At 46.8% G+C, this 20,573-nt stretch overlaps 1 protein-coding gene across 1 annotated transcript in view; it reads left to right on the forward strand.

Annotated features, from left to right (window-relative positions):
- Positions 1 to 20,573, forward strand: part of TSNAXIP1 (translin associated factor X interacting protein 1) — a 1,372,321-nt gene that overhangs the window by 1,289,762 nt on the left and 61,986 nt on the right. The window contains exon 14 of the mRNA XM_033941585.1: positions 2,908 to 3,031. Coding sequence (XP_033797476.1) covers positions 2,908 to 3,031 — 124 coding nt within the window. The remainder of the gene's footprint in view (positions 1 to 2,907; positions 3,032 to 20,573) is intronic.

Below are 20,573 nucleotides of genomic sequence, written 5' to 3' on the forward strand. Positions count from 1 at the left end.
CATGGATCGTCAGTGTCATATCCATCTGTTGGAACTCAGAGCGATCTTCAATGCTCTGAAAGCTTTTCAACATCTTCACGACAAGGTAGTCCTCATTTGGACGGACAACCAAGTTGCCATGTACTATGTCAACAAACAGGGAGGAACAGGATCTCTCCTTTTTTGCCAAGAAGCTCTGAAGGTTTGGAATTGGGCAATTCTTCATAACACCTTCCTCAAAGCTGTCTACATTAAAGGAGAGAAAAACTGTCTGGCGGACAAGTTGAGTTGTCTTTTGCAACCTCTCAAATGGACACTCAATTCCTCGCCTCTTCATCACATTTTTTCTCAGTGGGGAACTTCTCAGATAGACTTCTTTGCATCTCCCCACAACCACAAACTGCCTCAGTTCTGCTCCAGGATATACTCTCCTCATTACCTCGAGGCAGATGCTTTTCTGCTGAAATGGGCAAATCTCTTCATTTCCTCCATTCCCTCTCATTCTCAAGACTCTTGTTAAGCTCAAGACCAATCATGCCACCATGATTCTGATAGGTCCTCGGTGGCCCAAGCAACCTTGGTACTCCCTTCTACTTCAACTCAGCAGCAGGGAGCCATACCTTCTACCAGTTTTTCCATCTCTGCTTACACAGAGTCAAGGATCTCTTCTTCATCCCAACCTGCAATCTCTACACCTGACAGCTTGGTTCCTCTCAATATAACTCCTCTTCAGTTTTCTCAACCTGTTCGAGACATTTTAGAGGCTTCCAGAAAGCCTGCCACTCGACAATGCTACCACCAAAAATGGACTAGATTTTCTACGTTGTGCATCTCTCAGAACAAGGGGCCTCAAGATACCTCCTTCTCTTCCATCTTGGATTATATTTTGCACTTATCTACCTCTGGCCTCAAGTCTACATCTATTTGAGTCCATCTCAGTGCAATTGCTGCTTTTTATCAGCATATCGAAGGGAAACCCCTTTCTGCTCATCCCGTGGTTTCCAGATTTATGAAAGGACTTTTTAATGTCAAACCTCTCAAACCGCCTCCATTGGTTTGGGATCTCAATGTTGTTCTTGCTCAATTGATGAAGCCTCCATTTGAACCAATGTCTATGGCTAATCTGAAATATCTAACTTGGAAAGTGGTGTTTCATATTGCCCTCACATCTGCTCAAAGAGTCAGTGAGCTGCAAGCTTTAGTTGCTAAATCCACCTTTCACAGTTTTCCATCACGACAAGGTGGTCCTCCGCACTCATCCTAAATTCTTACCTAAAGTGGTTTCAGAATTTCATCTCAATCAATCCATTATACTTCCAGTGTTTTTTCCAAGGCCTCATTCTCATCATGGAGAATCAGCTTTTCACATCCTGGACTGTAAGCGTGCTTTGGTCTTCTACTTAGAACACACCAAACCACACAGATCTCCTCAACTTTTTGTCTCCTTCGATCCAAACAAGTTGGGACATCCAATTTCTAAGCGTACCATTTTCAACTGGATGGCTGCTTGTATCTCTTTCTGCTATGCTCAGGCTGGACTGCATCTACAGAGTCAAGTCAAAATTTATTCTCCTAAGTTGCTAACACTCCCACCATCCCATTCTGGTTAGCTTGGAGGTCACCCACATGTGAGAATAGGCTGCCTGCTTGTCTTGGGATAAAGCACAGTTACTTACTGTAACAGGTGTTATCCAGGGACAGAAGGCAGCTATTCTCACAACCCACCCACCTCCCCTGGTTGGCTTCTCTGCTAGCTATCTGAACGGAGGAGACTTGTCCTGTGCTGGGCGGGAAGGCACTCGTACATGCGCGGTGCGGCAGACTCAAAACTTCTGAGTTTCTACAAGCAAGTCTGCTTGCGAGGTTGTCCACATCCAGGCTCCGTGGATGACGTCATCCACATGTGAGAATAGCTGCCTGCTGTCCCTGGATAACACCTGTTATGATAAGTAACTGTGTTTTATAGCATATTTTGGCTTTTTGACATTCAACATCCAGTAACTAAGAGCTATAAAGATTTTTTGAAAAGGGTGATCCTTTCAGGGTTGGAAAGCAGTTCTTTATTCATGGATAGGACCTACAGGACCGACATGGTCATTGGAGAACACGTATGTTATATCTGGTGCTCATGGAAACTATGTCTGTTTCTAATTGGGATATGAAACAGGGTAGAATGTTACTTATTACTTGGCAACCATTTTTAGAAACATTAATCCCCAACTGCTCGCAGTCATGTTTAGTTAGGTAGATCTTAAATTGTTTTATTTCTTTTTTATGCAGTCTTGGAAGGGGAGATGGGTGGTGGGAGGCAGGTTGGTGGGGTAGGGATTGGTAGTTGAAATTGAAATTGTTTGAACCTGTTATATGCTGTTTTCATTTCTATTCTTTTAGCATTGTAAGTTCTCATATTAACTGTATTTATTTTCTCATGTTCAATAAAAATGATTAATATTAAGATAAGGATGGATAAATATGTATATGCATGGATGGATAGATAAATTTTCTGGTATGGCTTTGGGTAATTTTTGAAAGTTTTCCCCAATTTTTGGATTTTTTTTGTTTGTTTCACAGATTTGTGTTAAAAATATAATGCAAATTAATCAACTCACACACACACATTGGCCCTGTTTTACTAAGGTACGCTAACCAATTAGTGCGTGCTAATTGCTAACGCATGCATGTTAGTCTATGGATGCGTTAACATTTAGCTCACGCTAATTCGATTAGCATGCGTTAGTAAAACAGGGGGTTTATATAATATGGAACTTAACCTATGTTTAAATATAATGCACACTAACAAATGCACATTCCCAGTATAAAAATGAAATTGTATATGTCCAGGTAATGTTGATATATAAAATAAAATTGTATTAATTTTTCCTATACTTATACAGAGCTGAGGATGAATATGTCTGTTCTTTTCAACAGCCTTGCACTGAAGGCCGCTTTCCCTCTAAAAACTGGGCAACAGATCCAAGAACTGATTTATGCAGCAGAGGCCTATCCAAGCAGTAATGAAGACAAAATCAACTACAAAGCTTTATTAACTGAGGTAGACTCTTTTCTCTCCTTCTAAGGGAAGATACTTTTTAAGCAGTAGTGGAGGCAGATCCTCTGCTTCACATTCTCCCAGTTCATATATGCACACCTGCCCCCAATTGCCTTGTGTTTTTATGAAGTTGATTAACCTCTAACTTTTTTTCCTGTAAACCTTAAGTATTTCTGAATATTGAGCATACACTTCAATATCTCAAGGGTAATTTTATAATTCAGGGCTTAGGCAGGAAAAGCATATAGTAAATGACAGCAGGGAAAGGGATTGGGACTTGTACACTGACTTTTTGCAGTTTTACAACCACATTCAAAGCAGTTTACTTACAGGTACATCAAGCATTTTTCTTATCTGTCCCATTGGGCTCACAGTCTATCTAATGTACCTTCCCCTGGAAGAAGATTAAGTGATTTGCCCAGGGTCATAAGGAGCAGCACGGGGTCAGAGTCAGTGATGTACTAAGGGGGAGGGGGTTGGAGGAGGCGGTCCGCCCTGGGTGCATACCATAAGGGAATGCTCCCGGGATCAGCATCATGGTCCGGGAACTTCATTGCTCTGCTGGTGCCTTCCTCTCTGCTGGGTCCTGCCTTCATGGACGCAGGAGGAAGGCCTGACACCAGCAGAGCAGCGAGTTAAGGCTGCTAACAATGAGAGAACACTCTACTTGTCTAGAATGTAAAGGTAACTTGACCGAATATGTATCATCTAAAATTGTAAATGTAACATTAACAAAATTGTAACTTTGCTGTAAATGTACAGTCTCTTCATCTGTTAACCGCATAGAACTTCCATGGTAATGCGGTGTACAAGAATAAAGTTATTATTATTATCATTATTACTTCTTGTAGCCCACTGGGGCCTTCCCTCTGCCACATCACTGATGTGGCAGAGGGAATACTGTGGAATACTGTGGGAATACTGTGCTCAATTCTGGAGGCCACATTACCGTAAGGATGTGCTCAGGGTTGAATCGGTTCAGCGGATGGCCACCAGGATGGTCTCGGGGCTAAAGGGTCTCCCGTACGAAGAAAGACTGAGCAAATTGCAGCTCTACACTCTCGAGGAGCGTAGGGAGAGGGGAGACATGATTGAGACATTTAAGTACATCACGGGACGGGTAGAGGTGGAAGATGATATCTTTCTTCTCAGGGGACCCTCGACCACAAGAGGACATCCGCTCAAGCTCAGGGGAGGGAAGTTTCGTGGAGACACCAGGAAATACTTCTTCACGGAAAGAGTGATTGAGCATTGGAACGAGCTTCCAGTGCAGGTGGTCGAGGCACGCAGCATCTCAGACTTCAAGAACAAATGGGATACCTATGTGGGATCCCTACGAGGTCATGCCAAGGGTTAGGGTCACTAGGACTGAATGAGCGGGTCAGTAGAGTGACAGTATAATTACAATTATTCTTTAGGGGGTCAGTAGATTTAAGAGGGTGGGTAAATAGTGTGGGCAGACTTGATGGGCTATGGCCCTTATCTGCCGTCATCTTTCTATGTTTCTATGTTTCTATGATGCAGCAGAGAGAAGCCCTGGCGGAGCAGGTCATAAAAAATCTCATGGGGGGGCTGCTTGGGTCTGCAGGTGCTGCACAGGGGGATGGAAACAGCGCTAGCATTAGGGCCCCGCAGCTCTGGGGGACCTCCTTGTGGGTCAGTATGTCTTTCCCTTTCGGGCGTCAGCCTACTGTCACCCGTTCCACTGACAAACTGATCAAATAGCTGCCCATAGACTCCTCCATGCTTTCTGCCGTGGTCCGAGCCCAAGAGAATATAGGAAGTTGTGTCATTTGGGGCAAAGCGAAGCAGAAGGAATGCATGGAGGTCACAGGCAGCGCTTTGGTCAGTTTGTAAGTGGGTTGGGAAAGAAGGGCAACGTTGGACTAGGGCCGAAAGAAGGGGAAAGGCAAGGCATGCCAGCTGAGAAAGCCCTCTGGACCAGCTAGCTTTTTTTTTTTTAGTAAAACAGGAGAGGGTTTAAAAAAAAATTCCAGACTGGGGTTAGGGGAGGTGACATGAAAGGGAAGAACTTATGGAGCCCAGAAACAGGAGATTTAGAAAGATGGTGGTTTAAGGTCTGGAGGGAGACAAGAGAAAAGGAGAGAAGTTGGGCGCGGGGCGGTATGGAGGGAGGAAGAAAGAGCTACTTGATGGAAGGATAGTTGGGAAGAGATAGGGAGAGATGATGGACCTGGGGGAAGGAGGGAAAGATATAGGACGGGAGGGTAGGGTTGTTGGGAAGAGAAAGGGGAGAAGTTGGGCCTTGGGATGGAAGGGAGGGAAAATGTTAGGTTTAGGGGAGGAAGGGAGAGAAAGTTGCAGCATTTCTTTTATTCCTTCCATCTTATTCAGCATCAAGGGAGTAGGGAAGAACAGAAAAAAGAGGGAGAAATGTTGAACAATGGGGGGGGGAAAGAAGAAGAAGAGATGGACCCATGGGAGGGCAGGAAGGAAGAGAGGTGGGATAAGAAGATGCTATAGGGATAAATAATATTAGTAGTGGGGGATGAGGAGAAAGGATATAAATATACCCTGATAAGAGTGGAGAGAGGGAGGAGGATTCTGGAAATGTGGAATAGGTCAAAAGGGGGATGACAAGAAGATGAATGAGACAACAATGAGAGAGAAGTGAATACAGTGGTAGAAATGTGGTAATGGGAGAGTAGATAGAAGGAAACAGGAGGCTGGGAAAGGAGTGAGATGGGAAATGGAGTTGGAAAGTTGGTAGGTAGCAGAAAAGTAAAATTTGAGTGGATGGAGAGGCAGAAAAGAAAAAAGGGTTGGAAGAGCTAAAAAGGAATGATCAATATATCAAAGACAGGTATAGAGAAGGAATGAAACAAGACAGGAGAGAGAAAATGCATATGGACGGCAACCACTAGAAAGAGAATTATCAGAAGACTTAGAAAAGCAGAAGTGACAAAATGGGACCAACATGATGGAAAAATAAAATGTAGAAAAAGTGTTTTATTTTAAGTTTATTAACCAGAATATGTTAGCTTTGGGATATTTTTATCACAGATCTTTGATTTGTGTTCAGTGGTTTAGCAGACAGCTGATAAATAACTAAGCAGATGGAATATCCAAAAACCCTGGCAGCTGAAGACCTCTTCAGTCCATTAGCCAGAACTCTCCAACCTGGTGGTATCTTAGGACACTGCTGCTAGCTGCATAGCTTGGAGATTTCTGGCTGCCAGACCAGAGGAGGTGGTCTTCAACTGGCAGCACTTTGGGATCCCCACCAGCAAGGGAGGTGGCTAAGTTTGGGAGATTCTGGGCCTAGGACCCATCTCTCTGTTCAGTACAAAAAGTGCATATCTGGTTTTCTTTCTCTTGTTTAGTTTAATTTCTTGGGGTTCCCAGTTCTATATTTGTTAAAGGTCTATGTTTTGTGTGTGAAAAAGTCATTTAAAGTTGCTTTTTATTTATGGTAGTAATGGCAGGAGAGGAGATTAGAGGGAGGAGGCAAGGAGGGGAGAGAATCAAGAGTCCCCTCTTTAATTTCTGCCCTGAGCTCTAGCATGTCTAAAACCGGCCTTGGATGGGAGCATAGGTGTTGGAATGGGGGGGGGCCATAGGTGCCATGGCCTCCCCAAAAATTGCCTGTCCTGTAGGTGATCCTACCAGCCAGTGTGTCTGTTGGTTGGCACTCTGCCGCGCCCCTGCTGGCATCTACTTCTCCCCTCCTTCCCCCCCCCCCCACCTGCTCACCTGCCTGCCACGTTTAACTTCTTAGAAAAGTGCTGCGCTGCCCTGCTACTGGCTTTGGTGTCTTCTGTCCACTGCGGTCAGCCCAATTGGAAACAGGAAGTTGTCAGAGAGGGCGGGCCACAGTGGAGAGAAGACGCCAAGGCAACACAGCGCAGTGCTTTACTAAGAAGTTAAACGCGGGGGCAGGTGAGCGGGCGGGAGGGGGGAGAAGTAGATTCCTGCAGGGGCGCAGCAGAGTGCCAACCAGCAGGCACACTGGCTGATAGCTAGGTGTAGAAGGGAGGAGCATATGGGACTCTAGGAAGGGAAAGATATTGGACCCAGATGAGGGAGAAATATGAGGAATGGAGTAAGGGAGGGAATGATGTCAGATGTGTGAAGGACAGGGAGAGATGGATTTGGGTGCGGCAAAGGGGGTAGAAGGAGGACAGGAAGAGGTGTCAGAGGGGGGGTCACGTGATGCAGCCTACCTAAACAGACATGTGTGAGGAGTGCTCCCACCCCACCTTGCTACAATCTGCTTAAACTACCAGCTCTTTCTATATCTTTCTGGGACTTTTCCTGATTACCTGCTGGGGACAAGATCCTGCTCTTCCTGGGTGCTTTTGGAATCGGGTTCCAGCGCTGGGCATGCCTGTTAAGTCGTTGCGAGGCTCCAGGGAAAAATCTCTATCCACCCCCTCCAAGATGGCGGCAGAACAAGCCACCTTTACGATACCGGCTGGGGATTGGATTACCGACATTACTAAGTCCGTGTCGGCAGCCTTGGCTGACAGACTGAATAAAATCCAGTCTGCCGTGGTTGAGATGCATGAAAAATTTGACTCCCACAACTGGCGCTTGACCGAGGTAGAGCAGCGCATGTCCGACCAGGAAGACACGTGTACGGGCCTGGCTGCGCAGATGGCTGAACTGCAGAAACAGTCCTGGGAATTGGCTGACAAGATGGAGGAGCAGGAGAACCGAAGCCGACGCAATAATCTGAGGCTGGTCGGAATTCTGGAGTCGGTCACTGATCCGGCTCTGTATGACATCTTTAGCAAATGGCTGCCAACCACTCTGGGCCTTGAAGCTGGAGCACCGCGCTTTGAATGTGAGCGGGCTCACCGCTCGGACCACGCATCGCTGGAGACGGGAGACCAAGCGCAGCCATTGCACGCTACACCAATTGGTGCAGAAAAGAGCTGCTTCTCAGGGCGATCCGTAAGGTGGGGGCCCTGGAATACGAGGGCTCCAAAGTGCTGGCCTTTAATGATTACTCGATTTGAGTGGCTGCCCAAAGAAAAGCGATGTCACCGTATTGCACAGATCTGCATAATTGGGGGATAAAGTTTGCCTTGGTGTTCCCGGCTAAACTGCGGGTCTGGCATGATGGACATGACCATGGCGGAGGAGGCTTGGACTTTCCTGGCAAAGTTACCCATTTCATTTTGATCCTTTGGTCCTGCGGAGTCCTTATCCTCTTAGCTGGGGCTTTTTGGCCTCTTTGAGGGCTTTGGTACTTTGCTTGGTGCACTGGGCTGTTTGGGAGCTTGCCTGCCTGCATCTGCCTGGGGTCCTGCGATCTCCGTGATCTGCTGGTGAGACCAGGGGGACATTTTCGCTCTCTCCCTTTTCCCAGGACCTTTGGCAGCTGTTGAGAGAGCCTATCTGAAAATGTCAAGGGGACGATCTGCCTGCTGTGGTCATCGGTTTCAGATCTCTGCTGGAACCCACATTGTATCTTGACCGGACTCCGTTTACTGTTTTGTCCTGTGAACTCTGGAGTCCTGTGGCTATAGATTGTGGGATTTTTTTTTTTGGGGGGGGGGCCTCCGGGTAGGTTGAGGGGACTGTTTATGGGATTGCATGCTGGAGGGGCTTGCATGCTTGGGAGGGTGGGGGAGGGGGTTTAGGGGTTTGGCTGTGGTGTGTGTGGGATTGGGATGGGGGAGGGTAGGGGTACCATTGGCTCTGTGGGTACGTACACAGGACCTGGAGGGGACGGAGCCTTGCTGGGAGGCTCTGCTTCCGCTACGCAGATCGTACACTGTAGGGCCTGTATTTTGGATGTCTGGGGTACCTTGCAAGCAGAGGGCGTGACTAATTTCTCTGGGGGCGGCGTGGTTCGGCTGGGAGGCCACGCCTGCTCTGATTCCGTATACCACTGCTGGTTCTATACCAAGGTTGCTTGATGAGCCTGGCTGAGCTCCTACTGACACAGAGGGGGGGAGGGAGGTGGGATTCTCTTCTTCTTTCCCCACTGCAGTTCTGTTTCTGTCCTCCTTTCCTACTTTGGTATGGCTGATTTGAAGGTAGTCTCCTTTAACGTGGATGGCATTCATTCCCCCATCAAGTGGGCCCGAATACTGACTGGTTTGCGCAAATTGGGTGCGGATGTCGCTTATTTGCAGGAGACCCATCTCACTCAGACTGAACATGCTAAATTGTGGAGAACCTGGGTTGGGGAGGTCTACTCCTCCACATTTGGTGGGTGCCAGCAGAGTGGCGATTCTGGTGCACAAGTGGCTGCCCTTTACACCACATAAAATGCTTCAGGATCGGGATGGGAGATATATCATTGTATTGGGGGAGGTGTGGGGCTTGAAACTACTTCTCTGCAATCTCTATGCTCCGAATGTTTCAAGTTTCAAGTTTATTAAGATTTGTTATCTACGCAATATCATATACTTCAATGCGTATAACAATTTTTTAAAAAGATAAAAATAAAAAAATGGGGAGGACAAAACAAGACATTGTAAACAAATTATTTACGTTCTAATACAAACTGGTACAAGAGGCAAGGAGGATGAACTACAATCTTTAAAGAAAGAAAAGAAACATTTAGGGAAGAACACATACAGTGGGAGCACATAACCAGAATATAAAGTAAAATAAAGAATTATTTTTGCATAAGACTTATTAAAGACTAAAGATTTAGTACTTGGTAAGTTATGCTTTTTATGTTTTGAAAGCGTCCTTGTACAGAAAGCTTTTTAAGGAGCGCTTGAATTTATCTCCTTAGAATCCACTTACCCTGAGTATAATGTGATCCTGGGGCGCAGCCCCTGTGTGCAATGTATAATGCTGTGGCAGCAGAAGGGGGTGCATTCCCAGATAATATCACGGCAGCTCCGGGGGTGGACTGCAGACCACCTAAGGCTTGTCTAAAGGACCATGACCACAAGGGGGTGGGATTCTTGGTGCACCATCTGGATCTGGTTGATGTGTGGCGAGCCTTACACCCTTATGACTGAGTTTACCTTTTACTCCCATGTTCATAAGGTCTACGCCCGGTTAGACTACATCCTCCTTGATAAACGGCTGTTTTCTTGGGTTACTAAGGCTGAGATTACTGAGGCCACAATCTCTGACCATGCGATGGTGGAGCTTACTCTGACCCTCTCCCCAAGCCGTAAAACATTTTCTTAGAAATTGTCCCCGCACTTGTACCATGACCCTGAATTTCAGACCTTCCTGCGGGCACGATGGGTTGACTATCAGGCCACGAATACTACCCCGGAAGTGGGACCGGTGTCTTTCTGGTACGCGTCCAAGACGATCATGCGGGGGCATGTGATAGCATACTCGGCCGCTAAGAGCAAGGAACGAGAGGGGGAGCTTTTGAAGCTCACCCAGCAATTACATGGGTTTCGTAAAGCACATATTGTAACCCTGTCCGACTTGGATCATCTGGAATATAAGGGGATTCGGGAGAAAATAGAAGCCTTATTACATCAGCGCGTGGAACAGTCTATCTTTTACCAACGTTACAATCTTTATCGCTGGAGCAGTAAGACGGGGGACTTCTCACTAATCTGATGCAGCCCTATAAAAAATGGCAAATCATCACTGCTATTCGCAATACCCAGGGAACTAGGCATGAGGGGGAGCGGCAGATAGCTGATCAGTTCATCCAATACTACAAGGCCCTTTATGGGCGGAGGCCGCTGGACAGGGATGCCCTAAATGTTTTTTTCCAGGATCTTCAAGTGCCGCAGCTGGACGCCAACCAGGCTGCTTTCTTGAGTACGCCTGTCTCTGTAGAGGAACTGAGGGCTTCTATTAAGTCTCTTAAACTAACAAAGGCACCTGGGCCAGACGGGTTTGGCCCAGAATATTATCGGATTCTCCCAGACTTGGTAGCGCAGCCCCTGTGTGCGATGTATAACGCTGTGGCAGCAGAAGGGGATGCATTCCCGGATAATATGGCCCATGTGGTATTGATCCCTAAACCCGGTAAGGACCCGGATCTGGTGGGATCATTCCAGCCTATCTTCCTCCTGGACCAGGATATTAAACTCTTAGCTATGACAATGGTGAGGCACTTGAACAGCTTTCTTCCTGCCCTTATTCACTCTGACCAAGTTGGCTTTGTGCAGGGGCGCTATGCCTCTATGAATTTGTTGAAGGTCCTGGGTGCTATTCATGCTCGGTCTGGCCGGGGAGGTCTGGAGGCAGTAGCAGGTTTAGATATGGAGAAGGCATTCGATAGCATATCCTGGGAATACCTCTTTTGGGTTTTAGGTCAGGGCGGTTTTCGGGGTTTGTTTCTGGCCTGGGTGACGGCCTTGTATACTAACCCTAGGGCGTGTTTCCTGATTAACGGGGGACTTACGGTTTTATTATGGACTGCAGAGGGGTATGCGACAGGGCTGTCCCCTGTCTCCACTCCTTTTTCTCCTGGCCATTGAGCCTCTGGCTGCTAAGATACGACAGGCTGAGAATATCAGGGGGATCTCGGTTGGGGGCCAGGAGTGTAAAATAAGTCTTTTTGCCGATGACATTTTGCTCTATTTAGACCAGGTCACCCCTCACTTGTACAGAGCTTTGGACCCCTGTCTGGCCTACAAGTCAACTGTAGCAAATCGGAACTTCTCCTGTTGGGGGGAGGTCCCCCGGCACCCTGGCATGCCTTGTTGCCTATCCCCCCTACGACCAAACCTATGCGCTATTTAGGTATTTTCCTCAGTACAGATCTTACTACTCTATACAACGCTAATGTTAAATGACCCCTTGCAACTATAGGGAAGTTATGCCAGATATGGCAGGAGTTACTGCTGGGTATACTGGGAAGGGTGGCCCTGGTTAAGATGGTAATGGTCCCAAAAATTTTGTACCCTCTGCAAACTATGCCACTCTGGCTTCGGCGCCAAGACAAGCTATCATTCAAAACAGCTATTTCTCATTTCATTTGGAGGTCCCGGGTCCCACGGATAGGGTTGTCTAAACTTACCTTGGATAAATGTTTGGGCGGTCTCAATGTCCCAGATCTTAGGCTGTATAATGTTGCTGCGCTTTTACGATGGATCCATGAGGGCTACACCGGGTGCACTCGCTATTCCCCATCAGGCTGGCTGGCGGGATGGAGTTCTCCTTTTCAGTTTCTGAATCTGCTCCACTTCCAAGTGGACCCTAAGAGGCGCTACCAGCCTTGCTTTCGATTTCTTCGACCGTTCCGGATGGCTGTGCTGTGGTGGAGGCATAGGCAGGGCCTAAACCTGGAGAGCTCACCTTGTATGTGTTCCGAGGGCAACTCTCAGTTTATGCCGGACTGGGGCCGGATGGTGTTTCGGGAATGGGCGTTCGGGGCTGTTTGGCTGGAGTTGAGTTCCGAGGGTTTCCCTTCTTTTCAACAGATTCGAGATACATGGAGCCTCCCCTCTAGTTAGTTATTTCTTCTCCTATCTCCAACTTCAACATTACTGGAAAGTTGAAAGCCGGGGTCGGGTGGGGGCCTGGGACAAGGGGCGTTTAGATGTCCTCATCTCGGCGACTCCAGCGTCAGCTAACACCTTAGCCCATTGGTATCGTTTATTGAAATCCTCTATTTCCCTGTCTGTGCTTGCCCCACTGAGATCCCGGTGGGAGTTGGACTTGGGACATAACATTCCTGAGCCGCAATTTTTGGCCTGCTTTCAGACCCTTTACTCATATACCAAATCTGCTGATTTCCAGGAACTTCAGTTTAAGATCCTCCACCGAGCCTACTTTACTAAACAGAGGGGGGCACGCTTGGGGCTTTGGGACAGTGACCTTTGCGTTAAGTGCAAGGGTCAGGCTGGCACTTATATTCACTCCTTTTTGGAGTGTTCCAAATTGAGTATTTGGCGGGAGGTCCTCCCCCTTTTGAAAAGCGCTGTGCGACACTCTGTTGAGTGGAACTATGGGTTCCTTCTGCTGGGCTTGCAGACCTCCCTCCAGGATCAGGGCTTTACTATTCTCCAGTGCCGTTTTTTTATAATATTATCCTTCTTGTTAAGAAACTGATTTTGACTTACTGGATGTCGGAGGATTCACCTCCGATGCCCCAGTGGAGGAGTAGACTTCAGGAAGTGGCCAGGTTTGAGATTCGGTCCTATGCTGGGTCTCCGCATTTGCTAAGAGGCAGTATATTAGCTTGTAGAAGCGACTGTGGGAGTTGGTAACTGCATGAATGGTGCATCTTTGTCCTTTCCGCCCTCTTCCTCTTCCTCTTCTCTTTCTTTTTTCTCTTTCCCTTTTCTTTTTCTTTCTTTCTCTCTCTTATGTCAGCTTTTGGTTCTTCGCTAAGCCCCGCTCTTCTTGGTACCCTGTGGTTGGGGTGGAGGGGTTCCGGTATGTCTGGGGGGTCTGTATGTTCTGTTGCAGGGAGTGGCTGGTGGTGTGTGCGGTGGTAATTGTAGTGGTTGGTCCGTTCTGTGGACGGTTCACTTAAAAATGGTGGAAGGTTGCGGCACTTGATGTCCATCATATCGAACTTCTTCGCCTTTTTGAGCTTCCCCTGGACGAGCTTTGCTTTGCTCCGTTTTGCTCTCTTGTCCATTTGAGATTTTGGCTGTGCTCAGCTGAGAGAGTTGCGGTTGTTTTTCTATTTCCGATGTACACTTTGTATTATGTCCGGTTGTGACCTTTTCACTTTCAATAAAAATATGTTTTTAAAAAAAAAAAAAGGAAGAGGTGTCAGAGGGGGGCAGAAGAATAATAATAAGATGGATGAGGACAGAGGGAGTAAGAGAAGGAGAGATGGACACGAGGAAAGGCATAGGGGGAAAGGAAGAAATGGATGTGGAGGGGGCAAGATGGGGAGAGGGAGAGAGATACAGAGAAGGGGACAGAAGGGGAAGGGAGAGATGGACAACTCAGGGAAAGCAGAGAAGGAAGATAAGACATGGCTAGGGAAAGGCATAGGCAATATGGACTGGGGACTGGGGGAGGTGAAAGATGTCATATTTGGGAGCACACCAGGAACTCTGGCCATACTCTGCTGCTGCTGCCTGTGACTTTGTGAAAAAAGAAGTGCAGCTGGAAAGAAGGAGGAGAAGAACTACTTGGATGTTTTAGAGCCAGCCAGAACACTGGTACACACTCTTGGGAGGGGTTATGAATTTGGGAAACAGAAGGGAGGGAGAAAGTGAGGTATGTTTTATCTGCCAACATTTACTATGTTACATTGGGTCACAGGAGGGAGGAAGAGGGGCATGTTGGGACACAGGAGGGAGGGGCACATGGAGACAAGGAAGAAAGGGAGCATGAACTTGGGACAAATAAGGGAGGGGGCATGAATTTGTGACACAGAATGGAGAGAGGGGACGTGTTAGGACATAGAAACGAGAGAGGGGGCACAAACTTGGGGCAGGCTGGAAAGGAGGGAGGGAGCACTAACTTGTGACACAGAAGGGAGAGAATAGAAAGGGAGAATTGTTAAGCATAGATGTGAGTGAGAGGGAAAGAGATGGTGTACATGGGGAAAGGAAGAAAGAGGAAAATTATTGAACATGGTGATGGGAGAAGAGTGAGATAGAGAGAGAGATAAGAGGGAGAAATGTTGGATGTGGTAGTGGAGAGGAAAAAGTGGGATAGATGGAAACGGATGCAAGAGGGAGGAATGTTGGACATGGTGGTGGAGGGAATGGAGGAAGAGATGTAGCATGGAGCTGGAGAGGGGTGATAGAAGCAGAAATGTTGGACATGGGGCTGGTGGGCAGGGGCGAAAGATGCTGCACACAGTCCGGGGGATAAGAGAGGGAGAAATGTTGGATATGGCAGTAGATGGGATGGGAGAGAGGCACCCTGGATCCCTCTCTCTCTTTCCCCACTCTCTTTGCAGCAAGGGAGAGAATGAGAGAGATGGTGGACAGTGAGAGATAGGAAGACGCACATGGGGGTGGAGGAGAGCGGAAGAAATGCTGTGCAGTGGTGCGGAGGGGAAAAAGAGTGTACTTTGTGTAGTTTAATTTTGTGGTTACCATTGTGTATTATTAAGATTATATTGTGTGTATATGAAAAATGAATGGAAGAAATGGTGTTTACAATTAGTACTATTATTATCCCAGGACAACCAGGCAGCATATTCTAACATGTGAGTGACGTCATCCAAAGAGCCCCGATGCAGACAGCCTTGCAAGCAGACTTGCTTGTAGAACTTTAGAAGTTTGCGACTGCCACACTGTGCATGCGTGAGTGCCTTCCCACCCAACCTAGGGCGTGTCTTCTCAGTTCTCAGTTTTCCATGGAGCCGAGAAGTCCTCTATTCGATGCTCTGCACCAGACTTAGTCTTTTTGTGCCTTCTCTCACTGCGGCTCGTGTACTGTTTTTTTTACAGGGTCGCTGTGTTTTCTTTTATTCTTTTTTTTAAAAAAATTTTAATTTAACTTTTTCTTTCGTGTCACGGCAGGGCCTTCCCCGCGGCCTCAGCCTGCGGGCTATGACTTGGCCACAACTATTTTCTCTTCTATGTTCCAACTGGTCACAGGCTTTAAGAAGTGGAACCATTGCCAGCGCACAATATCCCTCACTGACCCACATAGGTGGTGTATTCAGTGTTTAGGGCCTGACCATCATCCAGAGTCATATACTCACAGTGCTACTCTTCAACCTCGAGCCATTAAATGTCGTCAAGTTCAGGTAGAGAAGATTTTCAGCAGTATGGATACTCCAGCTTCGACTTCGACCCCGAATCCGGTCAAGTCTTCTACTGGGCTCCCTTAATTAAATCTTCCTTGTTTGGAAAGTCATTATCTTCGAGCAAATCCTCTCCTGAGGAGCAGCTCTCCACACTGTCTTCCTCAGCAGCCTCCTTTGGACATGCCACCCTTAGAACGGGTAGTCATGAAGCTGCCCAAGCAACATGTCTCCAAATTGAAGTGTCATTCTTCATCATCTTCCTCGGAGACTATAGCCACTGCAAATGTACCAGATCCTCAAGTCTCGGAGCCCCATTTGCAGGCTATGATCCAAGCTATTATGCATCAGGAGTTTGGTAGCATGCTTGCCAAATACACTCTGCCTCGACTCTGCTTCCTGCAGTTCAGCCTGAGCACTCAGCAGTATCACAAGAAGTCGAGTCCTTGGCACTGCCTCGATCTGAAACTACTCACTCTGTACAAGGAGCTGAGTTCTTAAGAGTGCCTCGATCTGAATCTACACACTATGCAAGGAATCGAGTTTTTGCAAGTGTTTTGACCAAAATCTACACACTCTATTCAAGGAGCTGAGTCCTTGTGAGTGCTTTGAGATACCTCGACACAAGGAGATGAGTCCTTTCTGGTGTCTCGACATCGATCTCCAACTTCCAGCCCTCCTTCTTCACATAAGGCTCAGGGCGAGAATGCCTCGACATCCATCGAAGCAGGATCTATCTGACTCGAGGCACAGTTCTCATCATCTGCTGACATCGAGGCACAGGTCCTTGTCTCAAGACAGGTCTCGTTTATCCACACATCGAGACTCTTCGAGGCCTTCCTCTCCTCAGTCGTGAAGACCACCTGCAGAACCTTTACACTCTCGTCGCTCGAGTCCTTCTCCTGCGAAGTACTCTACTCATTCTCTCAGTGAGTCATCTATACCTGCATATTCAGAACTCTGGTATCAATACTGCCAAGAAGCTTCACCTTCATTCTCTGCCATGCGAGGTGCCTCGAGGCCATCCTTCTCTAGAGCAAGTATGTTTCTCTACATTCCTCTGCCAGATGAGTAAAGATCTCAATATCACTTTGGAATCTGACGCCAAGTACTCTACGGAGTATTTGGAAGAAATGAGTATTCCTCATCTAATCTAATCTAATCTAATCTAAACCTTAAGTTTATATACCGCATCATCTCCATGAGAATCTCTCAAATTACCCATTAACAGACTTCTTTCTCAAACATTCAAACAAAACCTTGAGACACCATATTCCATTCCTGCTGTGCCTGCGAAATTGGAATCTTGATACAGGATGGCCCACTGAAAGGGTTTTGATAAGTCTTAATTATCCCATCAGTCCCTTCTAGTGGAGTTTTCTTTGAAAAGAACCAACCCTGCAAAGGTTTACGCCACTGTCCCCCATGGAAGAGAGGGCAGGACTATGGACAAGTTTGGCTGTTGTTAGTATCAAAATTCCCTTATGGCAACCAGGATTTTGAATTACAACTTTCTTTACTTCCTATATCAAGCATCTGGTCAACAGCTTGCCTGATTTTATCAAATATATTCTACAACATTGTCTTCTAGAGTTTCAACAGCTGACTCACACTCTGGCTCAACTACGCATGCATCTTCTTCAATTCTTGTATGATGCATTTGAACTTTCCTTGAGGGTCACTACTTTCTCAGTGGCTATGTGCCGCCTTGCCTGGCTTCACACTGTAGACATGGACCCGAATCTTCAAGATCTGCTGGCCAATATTCCTTGTCAGGGCAATGAGCTCTTTGATGACTCTATCGAGGCAGCTACCAAACGCTTGTCTGAACATGAGAAATCGTTTGCTTCCATCATCAGACCAAAGCCTAAGCCTTCTACTGCTAAGACTTCCAGACCTCTTCCATCCTACCAGAGGTGTTGTCCTCAGTGGGCAGCTCCTTATTCAAGGGCGCCCCCTAAAAAACAGCAACAGCAAAGGAAACAAAAAGCTCAGCTTTCTGCTGCACCCAAGCCTTCTCAGACTTTTTGACCACCTAACACAGAGCATAACCTCAATCGTTCTGCCTCTGTCATTTCCTTTACCCACTGGAGGTTGTCTCCATCATTTTTACTAACGATGGGAGCTAATCACATCCAACCTTTGGGTCCTTCATTTCACCAAGATTCCTTCAGATCTACCACCAAGAGAGTATCCTTCAAATCCATTGCAGACCACTCTTCTTCTCCAGGAAGCCCAAGCTCTGCTCCATCTCCGTGCCATCGAGGAGTTTCCTCTGGAACAGCAGAGCAGGGGTTTTTACTCCCGTTACTTCCTAGTGCCGAAGAAGATGGGTGATCTGCGACCGATCTTGGACCTCAGAGCACTCAACAAATTTCTTGTCAAAGAAAAATTTTGCATGTTGTCTCTGGACCCCTTTATCCCCTTCTAGATCAGAACGATTGGTTATGTTCTCTAGATCTCAAAGAGGCTTATACTCACATACCCATTCATCCAGCCTCTCGCCAGTTCCTCAGATTTCGGGTGGGAAATCTTCAGTTTCAATACAGAGTGCTACCACTCAGCCTGGCATAATCTCCCAGAGTGTTCACCAAGTGCCTCATTGTGGTAGCAGCAGCTCTGTGCAACCATGGGCTCCAGGTGTTTCCGTACCTACTCAACTAGCTCATCAAAGATTCAACATCTCAGGGGGTCATTATAGCAACCCAACCAACTATGTGGTTCCTGCAAAGTTTGGGCTTTGAAATCAACTTTCCCGAATCCCAGCTACAACCCTTTTAGACTTTGCAGTTCATCGGAGCTGTACTGGATACTGTGCAACTCAGAGCATTCCTTCCTCAACAGCGTCAAGATGCTCTCATTCAACTTTGCCAGAAAGTGTCTTCCCTATCTTCAATATCAGCCAGACATATGATGGTTCTCCTCGGTCACATGGCCTCTACAGTTCAAGTGACTCCTTTTGCAAGACTTCACCTCAGAATTCCTCAGTGGACCCTGGCATCTCAGTGGGCTCAGGCTTTCGACCCACTCTCAACATATTACAGTGACTCCTTCATTGAGAAAGTTCCTCCAGTGGTGGATGCTCTCTTCCAATCTCTTCAGAGGATTACTGTTTCAAACACTCCTTCATCAGAAGATCCTCACGACAGATTCCTCGACCTATGCTTGGGGGGCTCATCTCGATGGTCTCCGTACTCAAGGCCATTGGTCCAGCATGGATTGTTGCTGTCACATCAGTCTGTTAGAACTCAGAGCAATTTTCAATGCTCTCAAAGCATTTCAGCATCTTCTCCACAATCAAGTCGTCCTCATTTGGACAGACAATCAAGTCGCCATATACTACGTTCTTTTCAAATTCGCATGCATATGCTACAAATCGATAAATGGTCTTTCGCCAAGATACATCACTCCCCACTTAAATCTTCACTGCACCAACAAGAAATCCTGCAGAATTCAGCTGTTCGCATACCCTTCGCCAAAGCTTTGTCAACTCAAAAGATTCCTAGATAAAACCCTCGCCTTCCAAGCAGCCAAGATGAACCCATGGCTAGCCCAAATGATACTCGAGGCCCCCACCTACCTCGACTTCAGAAAATCACTCAAAACCCACCTTTTCAGCAAACAAGACCCTTAACTGACCCTTCAGATAATCTCAGGGCCCCCTACCCGACTCTTCTCCTTCACGATAGCTCCTATCTCCCCCTGCTTCTCCTACCCACTTCCTTCCTCATCCACCAAGTCTGACCAAATCCGTTGTAAATCCGATAAATTTGTTGTAATTCTGCCCTCTTCATCTACGAAGTTGGCTAAACTTGTTGTAAATTTCCCTTTTCATCTGCCAAGTTTTGGCTACAGTTGTTGTAAATCCTATAAATTTGTTGTAAATCTACAAGTCTATGCGGATCCTAATCTAATTTAATGTAAACCGCCTAGAACTCGCTGGGTATGGCGGTATATAAGAATAAAATTATTATTATTATTATTATTATTATTACGTCAACAAGCAGGGAGGTGCAGGATCTCTCCCTCTTTGTCAGGAAGCTCAAAAGGTGTGGAATTGGGCAATCAATCACACCTTTCTGAAAGCAGTCTACATTCAAGGGGAGAAAAAATGGCAGACAAATTGAGTTGTCTTCTCCAATCTCACGAATGGACACTCAATTCCTTGCCTCTACATCATGACCTACGCTGGGGGGGGGCTCACCTCGATGGTCTCCGTACTCAAGGCCATTGGTTCAGCATGGATCGTCAGTGTCATATCAATCTGTTGGAACTCAGAGCGATCTTCAATGCTCTCAAAGCTTTTCAACATCTTCTTCACGACCAGGTAGTCCTCATTTGGACGGACAACCAAGTCGCCATGTACTATGTCAATGAACAGGGAGGAACAGGATCTCTCCCTCTTTGCTAAGAAGCTCTGAAGGTTTGGAATTGGACAATTCTTCATAACACCTTCCTCAAAGCTGTCTGGCGGACAAGTTGAGTCGTCTTCTGCAACCTCACAAATGGACATTTTTTCTCAGTGGAGAACTCAAATAGACCTCTTTGCATATCCCCACAACCACAAACTGCCTCTGTTTTGCTCCAGGATCTACTCTCCTCACCACCTCGAGGCAGATGCTTTTCTTCTGGAATGGATGAATCAGTTCCTCTATGCGTTCCCTCCATTCCCTCTCATTCTCAAGATTCTTGTCAAACTCAAACAAGACCATGCCATCATGATTCTGATAGCTCCTCGATGGCCCAGGCAACCATGGTTCTCCCTTCTACTTCAACTCAGCAGCAGGGAGCCATTTCTTCTACCAGTTTTTCCGTCTCTGCTTACACAGAGTCAGGGATCTCTGCTTCATCCCAACCTGCAGTCTCTACACCTGACAGCTTGGTATCTCTCAACCTAACTGCTACTCTATAGTTTTCTCAATCTGTATAGGACATTCTAGAAGTTTCTAGGAAGACTATTACTTGGCA

This window comes from Geotrypetes seraphini, chromosome 4, assembly GCF_902459505.1.
Source record: "Geotrypetes seraphini chromosome 4, aGeoSer1.1, whole genome shotgun sequence".
In the NCBI taxonomy this organism is placed as follows: Eukaryota; Metazoa; Chordata; class Amphibia; order Gymnophiona; family Dermophiidae; genus Geotrypetes; species Geotrypetes seraphini.